The sequence below is a fragment of the Barbatula barbatula genome (genome assembly GCF_947034865.1).
Source record: "Barbatula barbatula genome assembly, chromosome: 2".
NCBI classification, from domain to species: Eukaryota; Metazoa; Chordata; class Actinopteri; order Cypriniformes; family Nemacheilidae; genus Barbatula; species Barbatula barbatula.
Genome location: NC_136767.1, coordinates 21,017,876 through 21,041,230, shown reverse-complemented (window position 1 = coordinate 21,041,230; position 23,355 = coordinate 21,017,876). Strand labels below are relative to the sequence as shown.

Here is a 23,355-nt window from a genome sequence, read left to right as displayed (position 1 = left end):
GAGTTTGAACTCAATCCTTTAAACTAAAAATTTATAATAATAGGGGATAAATATAAACGCACGCCGTGGCATGTCATAACAAATATGAATAGATTAATAATCGAAAGGAAATGTGATTTTGTATCGTTGCAGTCTTGTCAATGATTCAGATTTTTTGTTAAAACTCAATTATTTCTTGAAAAATCTTGAATTTTTTTATCAGACAAAGAAATCATTCAACCCAATTCCAGGCCAGACACGTTTTACCAACTAATATTCACAAAACTCTCAGTCCAGAATTTTGTAGACGATGACAGACAAAGTGGTAGAAAAAACATCTGGCCTTCCTAAATCAACCTGAAAAAACAATTCAGAATATAACCAAGCAGGTTGCACAATAGTAGGTTTTGTTAATGGAAGATAAATCATGTCATCCATCATACATCAAACACTACTCCTTAAAGAAGTTCTAATGTTGAAAGACCCTCAGATTGTAACAGTGAGCAGACTCGGAAGAAAGGGGTTAAACGCCAGTCAAGTATTAATGGGTAAACAACATCAGCAGGTGAGTACGAATATAAATATATAGAGTGAATTGAACACGTGGGGAACACAGAGTTATCCTGGAGAGATCCAATGAACAGGTGGACCACGAGGAGACCGCTGGAGACACAGAGGTAAGTCCTTGGTAAACAGGTAAATCGTAATCCACAAGTAAGAGTCCTTTTCCGTGGGGTAGAACGGATTGGGTTGGAGCATGGCATGTCCATGACACAAACTGGTCATTTATCTTTTTTCTCCAAGCAATTCTTTTGAATCTTCCTTATTGAGTATTCAGAGTGGAAAATCTACATGTCAACAAGAACTTTTGGATAAAGTAAATCAGTAACTCAGGAAAATATGCATGTACAGTTTATTTGGGTTCCAGCACATGTGGGTACTGAGGGTATGATAAAGTGGATAAATAATAGCGAAAGAAGCCCTAAAAGAAGAACATATATAATATAAGTCCCGCTCAGTAAAACAGAAATTAAAGCTATCATTGAAGACAATATTAATAGAATGTGGCAGGATATGTGGGATCAGGAGGAGAAAGGAAGACATTTATACACCATTCTGAAAGAAGTAATTGTTAAAACGTATAGCAGGTTGAGACGGGAAGAAGAAACCAGGATCACAAGTATGACAATAGGTAGTTCAAAAGCTGCTTAAGATGGAAAAGGAAAAACACCAGACTGGGTAATGCATACATTGTGGAGTGGTGGAGAATGTAAAACTTACTTTTGATATGTAGAACATCCTCAAATCTATTGAACATGGCCGGAAACCAATCCGTAACAAAGGCTGTGCTGACCTTTCTGAAAGAAACTAAGCTTGCAAATAGGATTTAGGATTTTTTTACAAAAATGAATCTATATGTACATTGACATCCCATTGAGGTAACACCTCAGTCCTGAAGATGGCGATAATGCACCTCGATTGCAAACTGCCAATAAAAGTCAAAGAAGAAGATTCTTTTGACCACGATCACAATAGGACAACAGGTTGACAACAGGACATACAAGTAGTTTAAATAGCTGTTTAAGATTAATGTGAAAACACCAGACTGGATTATGCATACATTGTGGAGAGGGGAAAATGTAAAACATGTACTCTTGATATTAATTTAAAAGATCTAATGAACTAAAAAAACTATGATTGAAAATAGGATTTAAGATTTTTTTTACAAAAAGTTATCTATTGACGGCGGTAATGCACCTCCATCGCAAACTGCCAATAAAAGTCAAAGAAGAAGAATCTTCAAAGCTGTTCAGAACAGCATCCTAACATAAATCAGGGCTGTGGGCCACATTGCTAAATCTGTGATGTTTGCAGTTTCCAAGAAGAAGCATTAATATGGTCGAGCAGCCATAAAGCAGCCATTAAGCAGCTTGACATCTAAATGGCTACCTCAAATGTGGCTTGTTAGAGTTTTGATGATGTCTGGATGCTTAGCTGAAGTAGGCTGACAATGCACAGAGGACAAATAACGGTGAGGGAACGAAAGGTTGTTTTTTGCTGACTGGTCCACAAGACATAAGTAAAAAGTTGACTTACTTTTCGGTTAATGGTGAGTTTATATACTGTATACAATATTTTTATATATTTTCTCATTATTCTAATTAAACAACAAAATATCTTTTAGTTTCCTTTTCTGTGATTATACAAAGTAATTTAGATGAAATATAATATGCAGTTGGTCAAAGGGTGGCACATGGCTTAAACGTTAAAAGAAATACCAGAATCCAGGCTGAGTGGACAACTTACTGTACCTAAACATGAAGTGTAAAGGGAATAAACGTTTGTTTTCATTTAATTTCAATAGAAAGTTCTGGTTGTCAGCAGGCTAGTGATGTGCCAATAGAAAACACAAGGAGACAAGTCCAGGCATTCAACACCAACTTCCATAGTCCCCCATAGTCTGAAGTCACAATGATTGTACTTGTTCTGATATAGTATAAATTCTGTTGTGCCAAAATGTAAAATTGCACGTGTTTTTACCCATCAGTATATTACATTATTACCAGACATTTAATTCTAATGCAGATTGCATTTCAATAGAATTGTATTTAATTGGAACTACATTGCTTCCTGAGAGAGCCAAGTATTACAGTGGAGTGTGTATGTTCAAGTTTGGTTATTCTTTATATGATGGCAGATTTTTTTCATAAGTACAGTGAATTGTATTGTTTTATAGACAGATCATGTTTTGCTTTAAAATTAACAATATCCATTGGTTTATCTTGCAGTAAGAGTATGATATTTCAGGTATATACAAAATTAAAGTGGTTCATTTATGCTTGAATGCATAGTTTAACAGTCAGTCTGTTTTAGGGATTGCTGTTAAATGACAATCATCTTTCTTTTATTTACAGGTTAGTGGATAACAATGTGGAGTGGAGTTCGGAGGATGAATTACAGGGAAACGTTGCAGTAATGAGGTAAGCAGTGGTATACATGCTTACTCAAGCTTTTCTTTTTAACATTACCGAATTTAACTGAATGGCAAAGTGAATTCATTTGAGAACGTTGAATTTCAATGTTAAGAATATATTGCTTTCCACATTTAAAACAGAAATTCAAGTTTCCAAACATAAAATATACATGATTGTAGACCAAAAACAAAATGCTAAATTTCATTTAAAGATATAATACATATTCTTTAGATTTTACTAAAGTAATATGAAATCTACATTGATGCAATACATTATATATCCTACGGAGGGCACTATGCAAATATGCTTTATGCAAACCTTCATTGAAAAGAAAAATGGAAATACAATAATGCAGCCTCGGAAAATAAGTTAAATTCTTCAATAGAATGTGATTTAAAGTTAACTCATTTTAACTGGTTTTATTTGTATTACCTTTGACTCGACCACGTTTCCAGCATCAAATACAAGAACCCAGTAGGCCGACAGGCCATTCTTAAAGATGAAAACAAAATATTTTTCATAAGGTTAACTAAATTAATGAATAATATTGGGGTGTTCCTGTAGCTCAGCCGATAGCTTAACACCACATTAGAAGTATATAATGTATATGAGCACATGAGCACTTTAAAAATGGTAAAACTTATAAATAAATAGATAACAAAAGGCAACAGATGTGGAGAATTCAGAGCACATGATAACAGAGCTCCAGTCCAATGGTGCGCTATATGACACTTCAGCATGCACAGAAAAGTAAAAAAATGTGGTTTGAGACAAAAACTAGTTTTTTGCAAGCTCTATTTCTACCTGTAATCTTAAAATAGGAAATGACAGATATATCGTATTTCTTCATTTTGTTTTACCTTAGGCTATACAGCTTCACAAGAAACAGAACACAGATGAGTGTTTTACATTAAATGTAACTGAAGTTTACATCACACATTTTTTTCTTTAAGGCATCTTTTGAAAAAGGACAAATTCATAACTTTTTAGGGTGAATCTGCCTTTCTTCTGACAGCACTTTGACACCCACACCAAATATAAACCTATGGCAAAGTCTAGTTTGATACATTGCGAAACAAATTTTGGAAGGTAGAGGGACTTCATCCTCCACAGGTCGATCAATCTCATCCAGTTGTATGTGTAGTATTGCCGTACTTCTTGTTCAGTATTTTTCACACTTTACCCACACAGAGTCTAGCATTAAACTAGCCTGTCTTTGTAGATAAAATCAAGGCAAGGGTTACCCTGGTATTTGGCTGTTGGCTCCTGGCCTTGCAGATATGCCAGCTGGTTCTTTTTAAAGTGAGATCTACAACTGTGAGACTAATAAATATAGACACGCAACTGGAACACATTTTCATTTTGTATTTACCAGAGCATAAACCAAACGTCTGTTTAATGTTCGGAAAGATATCAGCTTCTTTGCTTCCAATTTTGTGCTTTGATAAATTGTATTAAGCTGCATGCTCTGACACATAAAATTAGATTATGTGTTAGCGTAGCAAATGTGTCCAACAGTAACAGAAACAATGTTCAATAAATCATATATTTTGTAACTTTACACAATCACACAGTATTTGGCAAAACATGTGCTTAACATATCCGCGTTCAGCTAGTTCCAAACTCTGACTATTACTGTGGTCTTGTTTGTGAATGAGTTTGCACCATATGGGAGGCTACCAGAAAATGTACCCTGAAACATTAATTGTACTTTTGCCACTATGCAACCACGTTGTCTTGGGAAGCTGGTAAACCTTAAAGAAAAGCAAAGTCTGTTCCTTAATGTTTATTAGCTGTTTAATATCCTGCTTAGAGTCTCTCCCGTTTTGTTCCATTTGATTCCTTTTAGTCATTGCAAAGCAGTTTAACCCACTAGCTCCTCATGCACTGTATTTATCACATCTAGTGTTAAGTCTGTGTTATTGTTACTCAAGCTGTGTCAATGAACTTGTGGAACCAAACGTGATTTACACAATACCCTGCTCTTTCACCATTCTGTAAAAAATATTTTGTAAAAAAAGTCTTGCAATCACTATTAAATATTACTTTCAAAATTCAGCAAACTATACTTGCAGTAGTTATAGCTGATGGTTACATTCATTGAGTCTGTGAGGTCATGTCTAGTCACAGCTAACACATGATTTTGCGTGTTTGAACCAGAAGTGGATTACATCATGTTGCAAAAATCTCTATAAAAGCTGTTAATCAAGCAGTTACTGTAAATCCTGACAGTTTCATTATTCTCTCACCCGTTTCCAGTCTGTGTGTGTGTGCCATTTGACCGTTTCCTTGATTGTTTATAAAATGTTTCAAGCTGAGACCAATCCTGACATTTTAAAAGCATCACAGCTTCAAAATTGTATCAAAACAAGAGCCTTGATGACTGTTTGCATGTAGCTATGTTAAACCTTTTACATTATTTACAAATTGGTATGTACTTGACTAAATTAGAATTGTTATCCAAGGATGTTTGCCAGGGTCTTGTACTTTAGACAATGGAACACCAGCAGTTCTCCCATAAAGAGTAAATGAAATCAAACCCATTAGCACCCTTCGCTTATTTGTTCTTCTCAAAACTGTGTGCTTCAGTAGAAACAAGGTGTTGAAAATAAATGGCCTGTTCAGAAAGGCAGTTTTTGTCCTCCAAAACCAATAAATATTAAACAGCCCAAATTCAAAACATATTTTTCAGCCCTCTGGATTTCATTACTCAGGGCATTAGGGTTTTGTTCAGTATGGTCATATTCGTTTTAGTTTCAATATGTTGTTTAAATAATTGAGATCTTTAGCAAAGAGACATTGTGTCTCAGGGTGTGTTTATCGCTGTATCTCACTTGTAATAGTATCTGTACAAGATATTTCTCTGGAATGCCTTTATATTTCGAAAAGCCAGTTCTTTTCCAAACAAGGACACAAGATTCGCTTCGCCTGCTCATCGTCTGGATCAGGGTCATTGCATTTAAAAAAAAGATATTTATAAGCAAAACAAGAAAGACTTTTACAACCTCTACCACATCTTTTCCGGATTTTCTTAAACACATTGATTTGCAGTAAACACATTGATAAATCTCGACTCTCTAAGTGACAAGTATATTTGTCTACAGTTTGCATTTTTTGAATTCTCTCATTTAGCATCAAGTGAGATTAATGCAGTCATATCTCTTATGGTTACTAGTTTTCCACATTTTGCAATACCAATAACTGTTTGAACAGAGGCAACAAGCTCCCCTCACAGCTTTGGCTCAGTTTGTAAATATGTTTCAAATGACGCAAACAGAAAAGGTAGATAGGAAAGAAAAGAACTAAGGAAAGCAAGGATTGACCTCAGATAGTAAATAGAAATTACAGGATTTCTTAGCAGAGAACATGAGAAAAGAATAAAAAGGTTGTCAAATCTATGATTTAAGCAATAATAAAAGTCTTGTTGATGAGTTTGTGAGAATAAATCCACCTTGAGATGACCCAGGGCTAAAGCCTGTGTAGCTTTCTTAAAGAGCTCTAGGCATAAAGTCAGAACCATTGAATATGGAGAGCCAGTGAGCAGTGGAGGGGGTAGATGTGAAACAAACTTAGACAAAGAGACCATTTTTCCAGGGTCCAGACGACCCCCACTTTTGCCATTCAAGATAAATAAATAAATAGGAACTGAGAAAGAAACCATATACGCCCCCTGAATAGCTTTAGGCTGGAGTGAGTGACAGACAATTGAAAAGACAAATTGTTACATTGTCTTTGGCCATGGTTGGCAGGAGGGTTGTTGCAAAGAAGGCAATTATGAGGAGATGAGAACTGCGAGGTCAAAGGTCAATCACTGTGTCTGACCCCGCACCAACGCAGCATGTAACTGACCCCTTGCCTAAATCTCCTAACCTTGCAGTGTTCATCCACCAAATGCCCTACTCTGCATCTCTTTGTTTCGGTTTTCCTTCAATGATTTTTCAATGCTTTTCACTTAAAGAGCAAACTAGGTTTCTCTGTCTATGTCGACAAGTGCTGACGAGGCATTTGTCCTGTAGTCGTTCACCCATTTTTGCCTTAATTGCTTTTCCAGTTCTTTGTAATGTTCTCCAAGGCATAAGCTCTTAGGAGCTAGAAATACATGAAATCGCTGCCAAACATTTTTATATCTGGGTGCGCAAGTAGGTTAATGCAAGTTTAGGTTGATGTGTATACTAGATCAGATATACTAAGTCTGATTTAAACTGCACCAAACTTGCCCGCAGACTACCAGACTCCAAATTATTTTGGCACTCAGTTTAGATGACAGGATGACCTACTGTGCACTGGTACAGACAGCTCTCCCATGAACATTTTGTGCTGGCAAACCCTCCCTTATCCTGTCACATCCACTGTGTCTCTATTTCTTTTCTTAAGGAAGTTTGCAACCAGGCAGGTGGCCTCCCTCGTTCGGGCCTCTATTCTTCAGTCTTGCCAGCACCTGAATCCACCATTAATCATATTTCCACTCTGCTGTATCACACATATGACATGTCAGAAAAAATCAAATAGAGACTCATAACTGGAGGATGAAACTGTGTTATTTGTCTCTTTACTTTGTTCCTCTTCTGTAAATTTCCCTTTGTTTGCTTAATTTTTCAAACATTCCAGCTGCCGTAGATATTAAGTGGGGGGTTCACTAAGGATGAATTGAGGTTGGTTTTTGCACATTTGCACATGCTGTCTGTGCTGTTTTTGCTCCTGATTCCAAATCCTATCAATGTTTTTGGCACTGGATGCATAATCCATGTTTAATGGATTACTGGAAAATGTACAGACCATATATATATTTTCAATAAAATTCTGTTTACTGTCTGCTGTTCCCAGGCTGTATTGGTGAAGAATTAATTGTCACAAAACATTGACATTGACTGGAACTGTCTACAATAAGGCTGGTTTATACATAAAGAAGATGCAGATGTTTGCACAATAACAAGCGCAAAAGTACCGAATTCGCCCCAATGTGTTGGACAGAAACTGTTGCACATATGCCAGAAACAGAGCCATGTTTCAGTAAACGGGAAAGACTTGTGGGTAAAATGCGGAGGTTCTGGAAGGAGAGATTATTCAGTGGTTAGAATAACTAAGTACAACACACCATGCCTTACTTATTAAAGTCCAATGGTTTCCTGATGAGACCACAATAAGGCTTCTATGCAAAATAAAATGTAAAACGGTGAGGTGTTGGTCTCTGTTTCAAATGCAGTTTGCGTTCTATTCTATTGGACGATTAACATTTCTTTGTGAATGCATTAGATAAAAGAGCACAAATTTCCGAGAAGCCATCTCAGATAATTTACCCCAAAAAACGAATCTGTTTATTCACAATGTCGTTTACCAACATTCTTCAAAATATCTTCTTTCATGTTTTGCATAAGAAAGTCACACAGGTTTGGAATGATGAAAGCATTTTCATTTTTGGGTGAACTATCACTTTAATTGCATGGAGAAAAGATTCAATGAAAGTGAATAGTGACTGCCAGGTCCTTATATTCTGGCTAAAGTCTCCATGTCATATTTAGGAACATTCCAAATGTGAGTAAATGAGGACAGACTTTTCATGTTAGGTGAACAATAACTTAACAGGCTTCGAAAAATTGCATGCTTCAGATGATAGGTCTACGCCGATTCACAATTGAATGCACTAAGATGACAATCCATTTGTCTGACACTTGTTTGATCTATAGCACGGCTGTGAAACGTTGTTTATGTGAGGGTTTATATGTGCTGATGTTAAACAGTGTGTCCCGAGAGTCCTGTTCAGCATCACGTTAAGTAGCGTGCAAAAGAAGGATGAGAGCCCTGAGGCAACAGAGCTGGACAAATCTCTCTGCCCATGCATGAAGTCACAGAGCCACCGCAACACATGTTTCTGTGTCTGGTGAATGTCATGCCTCAGCTGACCTAATTCCTTCTGCTTTAGTGTTCTTTGTGCAGCTCCCAGTGCCACGGGTGAAAAGCTATTGTGGTTTTGATTTAAAAGCCTTATAATTATAGTGTTTAATTTATAGACCATAATGATTTTTTACATATCTTTATAGCCGGCAGCACTGTACATATATATGTGATAGATCAAAACAGATCGGTTGAGGGCTATTTATTTTATGACCACACATGGTGAAGAAACAATTTTGAACAATGTATCCCAGTAGAACAAATACAAACTTCTCTGAGGAATATTGAAGCCCTCCAGAAGGAAATAAAACATCAGAATATGATTTACAGATTAAAATGTTTTAGTGGTAAAATATGGATGTGCTTCGGTTACATAAAGTTCCTGTTATAATAAACAGATGGATGTCAAAATGATTGTGTGTACCATCATCCCCATCCCAGTCACCAACACACAGTAATCCCCCACATTTATAATCTTTTCAATATGACTGTCTCTTGTGATTGAGAGAAGTAGTCTAATAAGTAAAAGATGATCTCATATCCAAAATCCTTATCAACTGATTGTTGGGCTTTACAAGAGGCTTTGATTCAATATGGATCAGCTCCATTTGGCTCATATTTGTAAAGTGTCATAAGTGGGTTTAGGCAAGCTGTCATCATATTAATTAAGAATACACTAGAAGTGAGATAAAACCATGCAACACTCAAGCTGTGTATCAGTTAATACCTTCACATTAATGTAGAACAAAGAGTACAACCATTTCAATTTCCACCGTTGTCCTCGGCTTTGAGCTGTAGAAGAAAAGCAACAGCTTGGTTCTTTTTGCCGTTCCTCACTTTTTCCTTCCTCCTTGCTGCAAATCAATCTGTCATCTTAAGCTGCGTGCGTCTAGAGAGAACATTGTGAAGGTCTGCCTGTTACTTTTTTGGCAAACTTTCTGAAGGCATGCTGCTAAGCATGCTGGATAAATTGTCTCTTTATAGCGAAAGCTCTTGAAATGTAACTCTTCCAAAAAATGCCATGCCTAGTTTAATATGGATATGTGAAATATTGTCTCTTGCTAATATCAAGTTGACACACACAACCCAAATCACCCTGAAGTGCATGAACTCACTTTATGACATTCAATATTTGGCCTGACATTCACAGTAAAGAATTTATGAGTAATACTTTCTTTTTTTACTATACAGCTACCTTTTCCTCTGCCCATATAAAGTACTTGTTTGTTTATACACAGAATGGTTGCTATGACCCACCTTGACAGAGACAGGGTTAGCTATAATTAATTTGTAATTTGGATCAAGTTTCAACTGTAAAAATTAAAGATTTACAGAGCAGCCAACCCCCAAAAGGCACATGGATCCCGCTCTGCTTTTAATTTATGGTGCTTTGACAAGCCTTAACAAAGACACAAATTAAGCAAATTATGGTGAAAGGGAAGAAGTAAACCATTCAGCATATTGTTTTTTTATCTGCACTTTTTCTTGAGTAATTATTGAATGTTTGCTATAACTTTACATGTGATATGCAAAATCTCAAATAATAATATCTGTTTCCTATCTGTTTTGGCACCTCAACATGAAAGTTCTGTTATCTGTAAATGTTAGTAATTGGTTTTGCAACACATGCAGACAAGCAGTCACAGGTTGGTGTTAAATGAAGTCTACAGTCTTGTGTAATCCCCAGGTGGTTTCAGGACAACATTATTTTTAATTAATTCTTCGTCTTCAATTATATGAAGTTGAATAAGGTATGAATTTTTCATATTTTTCTCATATTATTCTCTGGAATTCCGTTAAATCAGTACTGATGCGATCTGTTGAGAAACTCAATTAAGACATTTTATTTTTTTCACACATGGGTGTGGAACTTTAAGACCAAAGACAAAGACCTCCCATTATGCATGATCACATTCCTGCATTTAGCCATCTATTCTCGTTAAAATCAGGAAAAGTCACTGTGTTTAGGTGCTGAGGTTAGTATAAGATTAGACCTTTCGTATACCTGCATGCGCATTTTACTGATAATGATCTCCATTGTGGCCGAGGAAATCACTTTGCATAAGGTCCAATGGGCAGTTCATACAACTACCGCAGTTTTGCTTTGTTAGTTTAAATGTTATGTTAAGAGGCCTACTGTTGGGTCACTTTTCCCCTCACAGCCATTCAATTAGCATTCATGCAGGCACCTCACAGTGTGATATTATCTTGATCAAATCCTTTCCCCTCAATTCCAGAGGCTATACAAACAAAAAAGGCATTCATTTATTCAGCTCAAGAGACCCTGTAAACTCCCCGGTCAACCAAGAAATGATCTGGAAAGGTGCTGGCAGAGAAAGCTTTAGTCGAAGGCTGTTGAGGGGTTCATGTTGCTACTACAGATAAGCAGTCCTTGCGTATCAGACTCTTATTCTTCATATCTGTTCTCATGTAGGCCATGTCACGTTGTTTAACTTTGCATAAATGAAGCGCGGTCTCAGATGACATATTCAGAAAAATAATTTTTCATGCTAAGTCCGTATGAAAAAGAAAGTGTTTGAGTGTAAACTAAAGGGATGTATCTTCAGGTCTGTGGTGATTCTCAGTGTGAAAGGAACAGTCAAAACGTTTCTTTGTTGTCTGAATATATGGAGTACACAAATAGGCTGAAAAGTACATACAAAATAAAAACACATGCATTAATTATAACAAATATTTTTGACAGTTGATTTGATTTTGAAATTAGCACAGGAAAGAAAGTCAACTGAAAGGAACAGTTCACCCAAAACTAACTTTCGTGCGTGTTGTAGCAAAACAGTTGGCCAACACTGACCACCATAATAGGAAAATTGCTTTATGCATTTCGTTGTTTAGTTGAGCACAAAAGAAGATATTTTGAAGAAGGTAGGAAAGCAAACAGTTCTGGAGCATTTTAATTTTTCCTTTATGGTAGTCAGTGGGGTCCAAGAACTGTTCGTTTACAAGCATTCTCCCAAATATCATCAGAACATGTATGCAGATTTGGAACAACTCGAGAGGGACTAAATGTAGACAGAACTAAAATGTTTGGGTGAACTGTCCCTTTAACAATATTTATTGCATTAAGTACCTTGCGAGCACAATTTGGAAATGTCCGTCGGCTAAACGCAACTGCATAAACTGCATTGTGACGGCGGCGTGTTGTTTTAAATTGAGTTGGTGGTAATGAGCTTTGAGCTGTTCACTTCATTATCTTACCATGTGATTAGCAAAACAACGTCGCAGAGGAGAGCAGTTAACCTGTGTTGGACTCTTTCACACCTTCACTTTTTTTAGAGCAAACAACGCATCTATTGAAAATGCATCGAGAATGTTTTATTCAGAATCCTTTGTACAATGGCTTTATAGCGTTAGTTTTAATTGTGTTGAGAGCGTGTTTTTATTGTCCATGAGGGAACGTTAAGACATTCACACGCAGTTAAAATTCGGACAACTCCGGATAATTGTGGATATTTTAGTAAACGGAGTTTTATTAGAATAGCGTATAGTAACGTTAAGTTAGCCCTTTTAAAAAGTACCATTGATGTTTAGAGTAAAAGCACGTTCTTTGGCGGAATATTATTTGTGTAACTATAGTTCTACATCACATATCATGGTTTAAGTGCATTTACTGGATATTCGTGATTATTGTGGTTTAGCGACACATTTCAGATGGATAAACGATATCGTTCATTTTCGCAATGGAAATGTACGTATGTGCGCGAGCCTAACGAAGTGGCATTGCGTTCCCTCATGAATTTCAATGCACCGAATAACGTTATCGAAATGAAGTTATTAGGATCCGTTTCCACAGATGGAGCGAGACGAACTAGGGTGGGGAATTGTCTCATTCATCGGGTCGTTGAATTCTTTGATTGACACATGAGAACCAAAAGGTGCTGAACGTTTCCTATTGGTCGCCAAGGCGGTCTCATTCTCCTCTTGTCTCTCAGCGCAGCGCATTTCAAGCAAATCTGCCTTGGCAGCGAGCCGTGTGAGTCAGCAGCAGATACGGGCTTTCAGAGGTGGAGTTTCCACAACTTTAAAACTTTGACTTCAAAATCTTATAAATTCAGAGGTATTTGGCTTTCTTCCCCATTTTCTAGACAAAGAGGACTTCATTTCACTCAAGGCTCACCACTTTGGGGGCTGCTTTGACTGGGGATCCTGAACAGGAATTCACAATGAATTCCCTTGCCTCTTTGTTTCTTTGGAGAATCATCACCTTGGTTATGCCACTGGTCTCTTTGAGCCAGACATCCGAGTATGACTACCACGCGGAATGGAAGCCAGGTATGCCCATCACTGACCGTTTCTACGACAAGCCCCCCCAGTGTGTGGACATCCCAGATGACCTGAGGCTTTGTCATGGTGTGGGCTACGACAAGATGCTTCTGCCCAACTTACTGGAGCACGAGACTATGTCTGAGGTCAAGCAGCAGGCAGGGAGCTGGGTACCCCTGGTGCACAAAAACTGCCACCCGAGCACTCAGATATTTCTCTGCTCCCTCTTTGCCCCTGTGTGCCTGGACAGGCCAATCTATCCATGCCGCTGGCTCTGTGAAAATGTGCGTGATGGCTGCACTCCCATCATGGAGGCGTTTGGGTTCCCCTGGCCCGAGATGCTCACCTGCGACAAGTTTCCCCAAGATGATGTGTGCATTAGTACACCCAACACAACAGAGGCCTCTAAGCCCAGTGGTAAGTCTGATTTACTAAAGATGAAAAGTATCATTTTCACAGATTTGTTGCTGCAATTTATATAGGTTTCAACACAATTCAGTGTATTTCAGTTTAAGTATGATGAAGGGGAACAGTGGTGGCACTTAAGGCTTAAGGCATGTAAGGTTGTAATGTTTGTTTCAATGTACATTGTGTACATTTAGTATTACTTTACCCATTTTACAACCTTTCACCTTTTGCTGTGTGTAAGAACTAACACCTTAAGCTTTAAAAGGCAGTTGCAGTGTTATTTCAGGGACCTGTGTCCATTTGGGGGTTTTCGGCTAGAGTTATCACACCTTTTGTTACTTCTAAGGTTTTCCTATACCTCGTGTTTTTCTACCGAGGTTAGATTTTAGGACATTTTCTGGCATTTCTAGATCATGTTTATTGAAATACATCTAAAACCGAGCTTCTCTGTAAAGAATGATAGATTATTATGGGAGTATTTTCTTGTTTAACAGCTGGTAGCCATTGATCTCAGTGTGTTGTGCTCCAGAACAACACTGGGATATGTTCCAACAAAGGACCATTACTTATCTATTTATTTGTTCTTGTTTTGCAACACCAGCACCTCTCTGTTTGGATAGTTTCCTTCTGTCCTGTTTCTCTTTATAATAATATACAGTAAACTTCCAAATGACAATGAATTCATGTATTTGTGATTAATCCTATTATCATTGTAAATGTCAATCTATTTCAATACGATGTCAAAACCCTTCCACCCTTCCATTCTGTGCTGATTTGCTGTGACTGTTAGCACAGCTTTTCATGGGGTAATTCAGGAAGATAATGATTTTATCTTAAAGAAATAAAGAGACTTGAACAGCATTTTCATTTAGTGGTGGCACCTAAGCAGAACATTTTTATTTTTTTAAGTTGCAAAAATAACTCATTATTTTATATGAAATCACACATTTATATCCGCAGAAACAAATGAATGTCATGCAAAGCAAAAGGATTTACATTAGGATATTGACACGTGATGTATTTTAGCAGGTAAGTCAAGGCATCTGGCATTAGTCAATGTTTTCCTATGGAAAGACTCAAGCCCTATAGTAGGGAAAGTACAAGTGGCTTATTTAGATGCCTCATAAATTATAAGGGAAGTTCCATTTCCAAAGTTACTACTTTGTGTTTTAGAATGAATAAAGCATGTTGCAAAACATTGAACCACGCATTGTACTTAAACCGCCATTTAACTGTTTTTGATGCAAAGTCCTGGGTGAGAATTTACAACAATTGTGACATAGGATCTCGAATGCTCAAAGCAGGTAGAAAAAGGGTTCTTGTTACAATTTTGGAGCACACTGAGCCCACGTCAGATGTTACATGTTATCAGCATAATGGTCAAATTAACCAAATGACATAGACACATTAGATCCTCTTTCTCATACCAACTGATCCTATCAATTCATCGTAAATTAAAAGCAGTGCCAGATAAAAGAGAAAGGATTTCCTCTTTTCCTCCTCTCTGAGCCCAAACCATTTGTTCACTGTTTTCTTGAGATTCCATGCTAATAATGCCTGTGGAGAGTAACACTCTATAAGACTCTTAGTTTACTGCTGATTTTATTATTACAAAAAGAGAAGTATAGAATGGCTTTAAAATAAATGCATGTGGAAATGTATATTACGCAGAAAAGATACCTTCATTTTTTGATCTGGCTACAAATAGTCACAAAACATTAACTAAATGTTTAATCAAGCTTAAATTGACAGTTCACCCGAAAATGAAAATTATTTCATCATTTACTCACCCTCTTGTCATTTTAAACCTGTATGACTTTCTTTCTTCTGTAGATCACAAAAAATATCTTTTGAATTTTTTTTTTAACCAGCACGCATTGGTTTTGTGTCAAGTGAATGGGGTCCAGTGCTCTTCAGTTACCAACTTTCTTTAGAAAAGCTTCTTTTGTGATTTACGGAAGAAAGAAAGTCATAAAGGTTTGAAATGACAAAAGTGTGAGTAAATGATGAAAGAATTTTCAATCAAGTCAAACTGAATATAACTACAGAGCGGATTTTGTCCTTTTGAAAATCTTGATAATGATAATTAGCTTGAATCTAAATGTATGCTTCAAAGATCTTTAAGAGACTTAAAGAAACTTTTTTTGTTTCGACGACTAGGGAGCATTCATGACACTGTATTTTCTTTTAAATCAGTCAGCCCTACTTATTGGGACATTGTTGTGTACATCCTTTTTAACCTGCGTACATTGTTTTCTAACAGTAGTTTAAATATAAATTATATATTCTATGTAAATAGCATAGATCATATTTATTTATTTTAAATGTCCCTGAGGCATTTATTTTCAATTAAAAAGCTTGATACAAGTAACACAGAAGAAGGAACATAAGAATTATAAATTCATTATATGGGACATTTAATTCTATAAAAGGGGACTGTAAAATAAATGTATTTCAGCTGTCTTAAGTAGAACAGTAAAGATGACAAAAATCCAGACAGATAACTGGAAGAGGTTGAATAACTTCGAATTATATTTCCTTTCTGTTTCAAAGCTAAATATGTTTCCCTGTAATTGTTTTCCTGTTGTCAACTAAGTCCACTTTCCAACTTTCCTAAGTCAACTGCAAACTTTCCAAACATTCAGACACAAAAATAAAAAAAAAAACATTTGGTTTCAATTACTGTAGATTTTGATACCAATTGTGAATTTCTCCATACCGCTGACAGCATCTTTTCTTTTACAGGATTCTCTCCAGTCTGTCCTCCATGTGACCATGATATGAAAACGGATGCTATTCTAGAGCACATGTGTGCCAGTGAATTTGGTAAGAACATCAACACATGCATCACACATTTAAATATACAGAAACACACATGCATGCTATTTCGCACTCACACACTGCACATGCCAACACTGGAGCCCATCTTCCCCTCCTATGTTCTGTATTCTCGAAGTAAAGTTGCCATTTCATTTTCCAAGAGAGCCAAAACTGACATTTATTAGCTAAAGAGAACAGCCAAACCCCATACTGAATCTACTCACCTATCTCTTAAACCTCACCAACATCCCTGTACAGATGTGTGTAAAGAGTTTGCGTGGTTTGTAGGTTTTTAATCTACAGATTCAACATTTAATGGAGTCTTGGTTTGTTTAGTGTTAGTTTAGTTTGTCTTTAGCCAGTGTAAGTGTTGAATCATAACCTTGTTTAGCCATAAATGTTGAATGCCAAAATGTTATTTCATTTAATTATATTTGGATGGGATTCAAGCACTTTTAGAGTCATTGGTTCAGTGCTTTGTTATTTTGCACATATTTTCCTTTACTGTCTTGACTGCCAAATGCACACAACAATGCAATGGTTTTAAACACTTAAAACAGCAGTTGCAGAATGCTGTTGTAACCCTTGTAAATCTCTGTCATGGTTTGGATTACCCTTTGAGAAGCCACAACTGTTTAACTAATGAATTGAGGTCATTCACAGAAGCCCTAAAGTCTTTATTTGGCTGTTACTAACAGCTCTAAATTGGGATGTTTGCTGTCCTGTCTGGATGTGACGACAGTCCAGGGGTTGACCTCTGGGCAAAGTTTGAGTTTACCCTTTCTGTAAATCCATATACCCATTGTAATTTGACATATTTGAATACATTTCCAACTGATTCCAACTAATAATTCATATTTAAATGTTATTTTCCATTTTTAGAATGTTTTGAACATATTTTTTCAAACATCGACACATGACTCTCTCAAAGAACAACGTATCAATTATTATTTCTAGAATTTCCAGATCAGATATAGGTTGTTGTTAGATTTTTAGCATGAATGAATGTTTAGATTTGAGAATGCTTAACAACAATAACTTCTGTTAAAGTAGCCTATAACTGCAGCCATTAAGGCCAATCACAGCAGGAGTCACCTCAACAAAAGGGGAGCAGTGCAGGAGTGACTTCCTGCTTGCTTCTGAAGAAAAAAAAACAAAAGCTGGTTTTGCTTAGCCTCTAACGAACCCATAAAGCTGCATTCAATGATTTAAATGGGTAAACTATCTTTAGAGAGTCTTTCTATGGACAGCTTAATGTAAACCAACCCCACTGACACTCTCTCTGTGACCTCAGTACTAAAATTATCCATTATATTGCTAAAGACAAAGATATTGAATAAACTATAAAGAGTAGTCTCAGAAGAAGTGTACATCTTAAATGCATGTGTTTTTCCAAAGACTTTGTTGAACAGCTTAGCTGGTCATGTATTTAAGCACAACCGCCTTTTATAACAGGAATGTTGAAAAAAATTATACAGACGTCAGGCATATAGAGTTTTATTGCCTTCTTAGCTCTTTTCTGTCCAACAAAAAAACATTAGCACACTTCATTGGCTGTCTATCTTGTGGTCAATGATCCATGTTCAACTTTCCTGTAGTAAAACTGTATGGTTTAGCACCATCTTTACGAGAGCTCACCCTGGGTCACAGGTGCCATGTTTGCAAATAGTTTCAATCCAAATTCTTCCCACCGAGTTAATGGCATCATTACATCTAGCTGTGGATCAGTCTCTTATAAAAGGACAGAGGACGCCAGGTCAAATGTCAGTGGCAAAAGGTTAATAGGTAAAAAAAGCATTTAAAAGCAATGTTTATTTAAGAACATTTAAAGTGATGGTTCATCCAAAAATGAATATTCTGTCATGATTTACTCACCCTCTTGTAATTTCAAACCAGTATGACTTTCTTTTTTTCTGCAGAACACAAAAGAAAGTTGGGTCGGACTTCAGTATAGGAGGCAATTCTCGCTATTAACAAAGCATTAACTACGACTTTTCTCCAATAAACTCTAAATTTGTTGCTTATTTATGGTTAGTAAGGTAGTTGTTAGGTTTTGGGTAGGATTAGGGATGTAGAATATGGTCATGCAGAATATGTGCTTTATAAGTACTAATAAACAGCCAATATGCCAATAATAGGCATGCTACTAACAACTAGTTAATAGTGATAATTAGCCCTACAACTTGCCGAAAGTTGTTAACCGAACAGCGCCGGCACCCATTCACTTCTATTGTATTCCATTCACTTCTATTGTATTCCATTCACTATTTATGGTATTATTGCTCCTGTATGACATTAATCTGTATTGCTCCCTTAACTCTCTATTAGTCACTTTGGATAAAAGCCTCCGCTAAATGACTAAATGTAAAAGTATTGTATGGACACAAAACCAGTCAAAGTGAATGGGTGCCAGTTAACAACATTCTTCGAAATATCTTCTTTTGTGTTCTGCAGAAAAAAGAAAGGCCTGCAGGTTTGAAAGGACAAGAGGGCATGTAAATGATGACAGAATTGTAATTTTTGCGGGAACTATCACTTTGACTAAGGAACTAGTAGTACTAACTCTATTATAGCTATTCTTATTATTATTCAGAAAGTGTGGCGATAAATATAAGCTGTAAGACTGAAGGTATTCAACTGTAACCGTGTCTCTGCGTTTGTGAGGATTACTGTACATTCAGAAAAAGTGCAAAAGAGTTCAGTGTAGTTCAAGCTGGATTTCAACTAAGATAAAGCAGTTGTGGGAGGTAGGCAAGGCTTTTTCTAGTACGACTTGATCATTCTTTAACCTTCAGGCTATTTTTTTATTTCATCAAACGCTAAGCCCCTTTATAGACTTTGGATCAAGCTTTAATCCCTTCCATGTGCACTTATAATACTGGGAAGATTCTGTGGAAGTACTGCAACATTCATTAGCAGTGTGATGGACGGAGATAAGGATTGCGGGTTGTGAAATACAACCCCTTCCATCATGCAGCTCTTTGAATGACTGTCTTTAGGTGTAAAGAACTACTCTCTCAACAAGTTCCGACCAAAGGCACTCTGTATGGGTCTTGATTTCAAACACAACTTTCTTTGGCAACGATCAAGCGTTACGTTCGCTCGCTTCAGGCTGCGGAGGCTATACAAGTCAAGGTTCAACAGGATAGGGTAAGGATTTTGTTTCATTGTGGTCTGCCCACTGACAACCAATGCAGACTGATCAGGTTGTTAAAGCATAATTAGCACTTAATCTCTAAACCGATGTCTACTCTTTTCCACGGGTCTTTAGAATCAGGCTGGTAATTGGACCAAATTCTTCTTGAAGTGGCAGAGTGTCTGAAGTTCATCGGTGGGTCATTGACACTAGGCCACTAAAGCTGAGATAAGATGTTACACGTTTATTAACCCACAACAAGAAAAAAAATCACACATAAGGCGCGGTAAGGTTTGGACTCTGGCAGGACCACCATGTACAGTAGTTGACTTATGCTTAGCTAGAGTATCGAAAGGTTAAGGAAATAAAACGAAATGAGGTTAAAGAGAGTTTACTGACAGATCAGACAGATTACAACAAATCTAAATATGTGAAGGAAGATTGAACCAAAAGTTGGAAATAAGCAGAGCTGCCATTTTAAAATAATGCTTAAGGAAACTAAAAGTCATTGCATATGATTCTTTAACAACCCTTAAGGTAATATGAACAGCCGTTTTTGATGTGTGACGAATGACCAGTTGAGAACACAGAGACCATTTCATCTGACGCCAATATGTCCATCTAGAAAAATTTCGACCCTCAACTAATGGCCTTAAGCTTATAAGAGAGGTACTCTACGAAACAAAACCTAAAGGATCCGGTTACGTCTGGTGGGGCAGAGGGCAGTGAAGCTGCAATTTAGGATATTCTTGCCCCTGGGAAAAGCATTCTGCAATAAGAGCAGATTGGTTTGCATGGATATCCCCACTCTTTCTTGAACTTGACAGAGTTCATGACATAGAGACTACTATCATTATAGGTTCGCCCTAGGACCACTAGCAGGAAAGACAGGCCTGATATTGATTACACCTTCTCCTCATTTTCTCCATCCCTTCATCTCTCTTCTGCCATCTACATTACTTGGCAGCCTAATCTCTCTTTTATGGTCTTGGACGTTTGGGACCAGCCAGCAATACCCTCCGGCAACCTGACCCTGGCCTCTGTGAGCCCAGCACATGGCCTGGTGATTAGATGACTTTGTGTAGATTAGAAAGCTGTCTCAGCATTGCAAAGTCAATGATACAATTACATGAAAACGAATTATATCAATATATACCTAAAATCACACTAGCAAACATGCTGTTACAGCTGTATTTCGAGCAGGGCAAGGTTACTTTCAGAGAGCTGATTCTCTCTTTTTCTTTATCCACAGCCATAAAGACCAAAATTAAGGAGGTTAAGCGGGAGAACATGGATCGCAAGGTTATTCTCCAGAAGAAGAAAAAACCTGTAAAGCTGGGCATTTTGAAGAAAAAAGACTTAAAGAAACTCACTCTATACCTGAAGAACGGAGCCGACTGTCCTTGTGCGCAGCTAGAAAATCTGGGAAACACATATCTCATCATGGGCCGCAAAGTGGACAAACAGTACCTTCTCACCGGCATTCACAAATGGGACAAATCTAGCAAAGAGTTCAAAAAGACCATGAAAAAACTCAAAAGTCACAAATGCCCTGCTTTTGAGAATGTCTTCAAATAAACATTCTCCTCACACTTACTTTATGGACTTGCACATGCAGGCAACCCGAAATATTGTTTTATTTTTCATTGTTTATATACATTATATATATTTCTCATGTACTTTATACACAGAAAGTGTTCCGTCTTGGGTCTGTCCTGCTTAACTGAAGAGATAACGAATAGTACAAATGACCACCAAATCTGACTGATAACTTTTGTGTATATAATAATCAAATATGTAAGTGTTTGTAGTGTTGTCAAATGATCACAATTCGTCTGAAATTGCTGGTTGACCATTTTTTATTTTACTTATATAATGACAGATTCCAGTGGTCCTCCAATATGTTCAAAACTTATTGACACATTTGTACACACTGAGAAGAGTACACACCATATTAAACAAAGCTACACATTTCTTCAGATATATTGAATGTCATCAGTTAATGTGAACTACCCCAGAAGTTATTTTTTGCAGTTTGCTTGAACCTTTCCGAATAATACTGTGACCTATACTGTGATCATAAACGAATCAATAGAACAATAATCAAACTTGTGCGAACAACAAACTTGCCGTCCAAGGCACTCTACATAACGTTTATATCTATTAAATCATGCCTACTGTGTTAAAACTCTCAACATAACCGCACAGTTTAGTTTTTTGCAATTTTCTGTCAAATATTTTTGTAAGTAATAACTGTATTATATTCATAACATCTATTGCACTGCAAGTCATTTATTTCATTTAATTTTTACAGGAAATGTCCATTTAATCACCCAACTCTTTACTGTATAGCGCTGTTAATGTTGCAGGTGAAAGTTAAACGAAGATTTTTTATTTCAGTTGCAAACCTCTTGAGATTTTTAATCCACAGCTTTCTACTAAAATGCATGTCACCAATCAGTTAAAGAACGCATATGTAAAACGTCTTTGTGTTGGTGTTGCACTCACGGTTTCTCAGTTGCGCTTTTGTTCTGTTTTTAATGTTGGCAATCATTTTGTACATAAAATTCTAGCACAAATATAAAATAAAGAGCTAAAAATGTCTACGACTTTTGCACACTGTGTTTTTTCAGTAACAGAACTGTATCTGATCTTACAAGTTTTTATATTAATCTTGTTATTATAATAATTTGGCAGAGAAACTGGTCATGTATCTTGATCAAGTAGGTAGCAGGATTCCAAAGAACTAGTATTACTCAATTTTCAGTTTGGAACATTAATGTATTTCAGTACTGTTAATGTCATCGTTATCTTTTTAGTATCTAAACAGCAAAGCTGTTAAAAAAATACAATGACACAAAAGCAAGGATTGGCTACTTGTTATTTCAATGGTGTAAAATGGTGTTATGATTTTTTGCTTAGAAGATGGTTAAAGTTAAGAAATAAATGTAATGTGCAAAATGAATCCGAAAATATGAATCTGTAAATTTGGTGCACTATGACAGATGTTTCATTAGTAGGGTTTTACCATGGTAGACACTGTTGGTCCTGAAACTGTCAGGGCGAACGCAAAAACACAGACTGGCACATACGTATCAACAATACATGATTGCCAAGATAAATTATTCATAGAGTGAAATTGCTTCAAGATATACTACACATTTTTATAATGAATAGCAGTATTCTTTTTTGCTGTCTCAAATTACTCATGTTAATCCTGTCTGGAATGTTGCAACCATCTTATATCAACAATGAGCGTAACTTCAATAAACCTCAATTTCACTGCTATGTTGCAGATGATTTATGGCCTACGGTCTACGCAAAAAAAACAACCCAGCTCTGGAAACAATTGTATGGATGAATACAATATACTGTAACAAAATTAAACGCATTGAATTTTTTCTATCCACTACAGCCAAAGTTGATTGTTGTTTTATGCCCAATTTAGCTGTTGTAGTGTTTTGAGATGAATTTCTTATTTTCAGCATCTACATTCAGCCAAATGTTATTTGTTTGAAATGTGACAAATGTTGCAATAAGTTTGAATGTTGATCTTTAACTCTTGACATTTGTTCAGGATCAGATGATGTCTTTGTTTTGCGGTCTAGCTCTCTTGCCTTCCTTAAGACAACATTTTGTCACTGTGAGTCAAGTTTTCCAGTAACAATAAACCACATCAACAGACCAACTAATAACTTTCAGTCCATTGAAACTGGCCCTCTGTTAGACAACTACATAACCTCAGATTGATGTAATGTTCAAATACACAACTTCGTTCACATGCCTGTAAACTGTGAAGTCTTGTTAACACTGGAAGGAAATAAAAAGCAAACACTTTGTTGTGCATTTCCATAGAAAAATCAT

The 23,355-nt window shown here is 36.6% G+C and overlaps 1 protein-coding gene across 6 annotated transcripts; it reads left to right on the top strand.

Annotated features, from left to right (window-relative positions):
* The first annotated feature begins 1,489 nt into the window (after positions 1-1,489).
* Positions 1,490-22,099, top strand: sfrp1a (secreted frizzled-related protein 1a). Of its 6 annotated transcripts, none has more exons than XM_079480257.1 (6): positions 1,490-2,089; positions 2,895-2,960; positions 12,797-12,868; positions 12,950-13,544; positions 16,281-16,361; positions 20,744-22,099. In XM_079480257.1, exons 4-6 carry the CDS (start codon positions 13,028-13,030, stop codon positions 21,067-21,069), a joined length of 924 nt encoding a protein of 307 aa, XP_079336383.1. In that variant the 5' UTR covers positions 1,490-2,089; positions 2,895-2,960; positions 12,797-12,868; positions 12,950-13,027; the 3' UTR covers positions 21,070-22,099. The 6 variants fall into 6 exon arrangements, with proteins under 6 accessions (XP_079336383.1, XP_079336381.1, XP_079336384.1 ...); XM_079480258.1 differs by having other exon boundaries at positions 1,503-2,011; XM_079480255.1 differs by lacking the exon at positions 12,797-12,868 and having other exon boundaries at positions 1,499-1,523.
* Positions 22,100-23,355: the final 1,256 nt, after the last annotated feature.

Excerpts from the sequence above, each read along its gene's own strand:
- sfrp1a (XM_079480257.1), top strand. The coding sequence starts at position 13,028 with ATGAATTCCCTTGCCTCTTTGTTTCTTTGGAGAATCATCACCTTGGTT. Across the intron at positions 13,545-16,280 it reads AGAGGCCTCTAAGCCCAGTG|GATTCTCTCCAGTCTGTCCT; the intron begins GTAAGTCTGATT and ends TTTCTTTTACAG. Across the intron at positions 16,362-20,743 it reads CATGTGTGCCAGTGAATTTG|CCATAAAGACCAAAATTAAG; the intron begins GTAAGAACATCA and ends CTTTATCCACAG.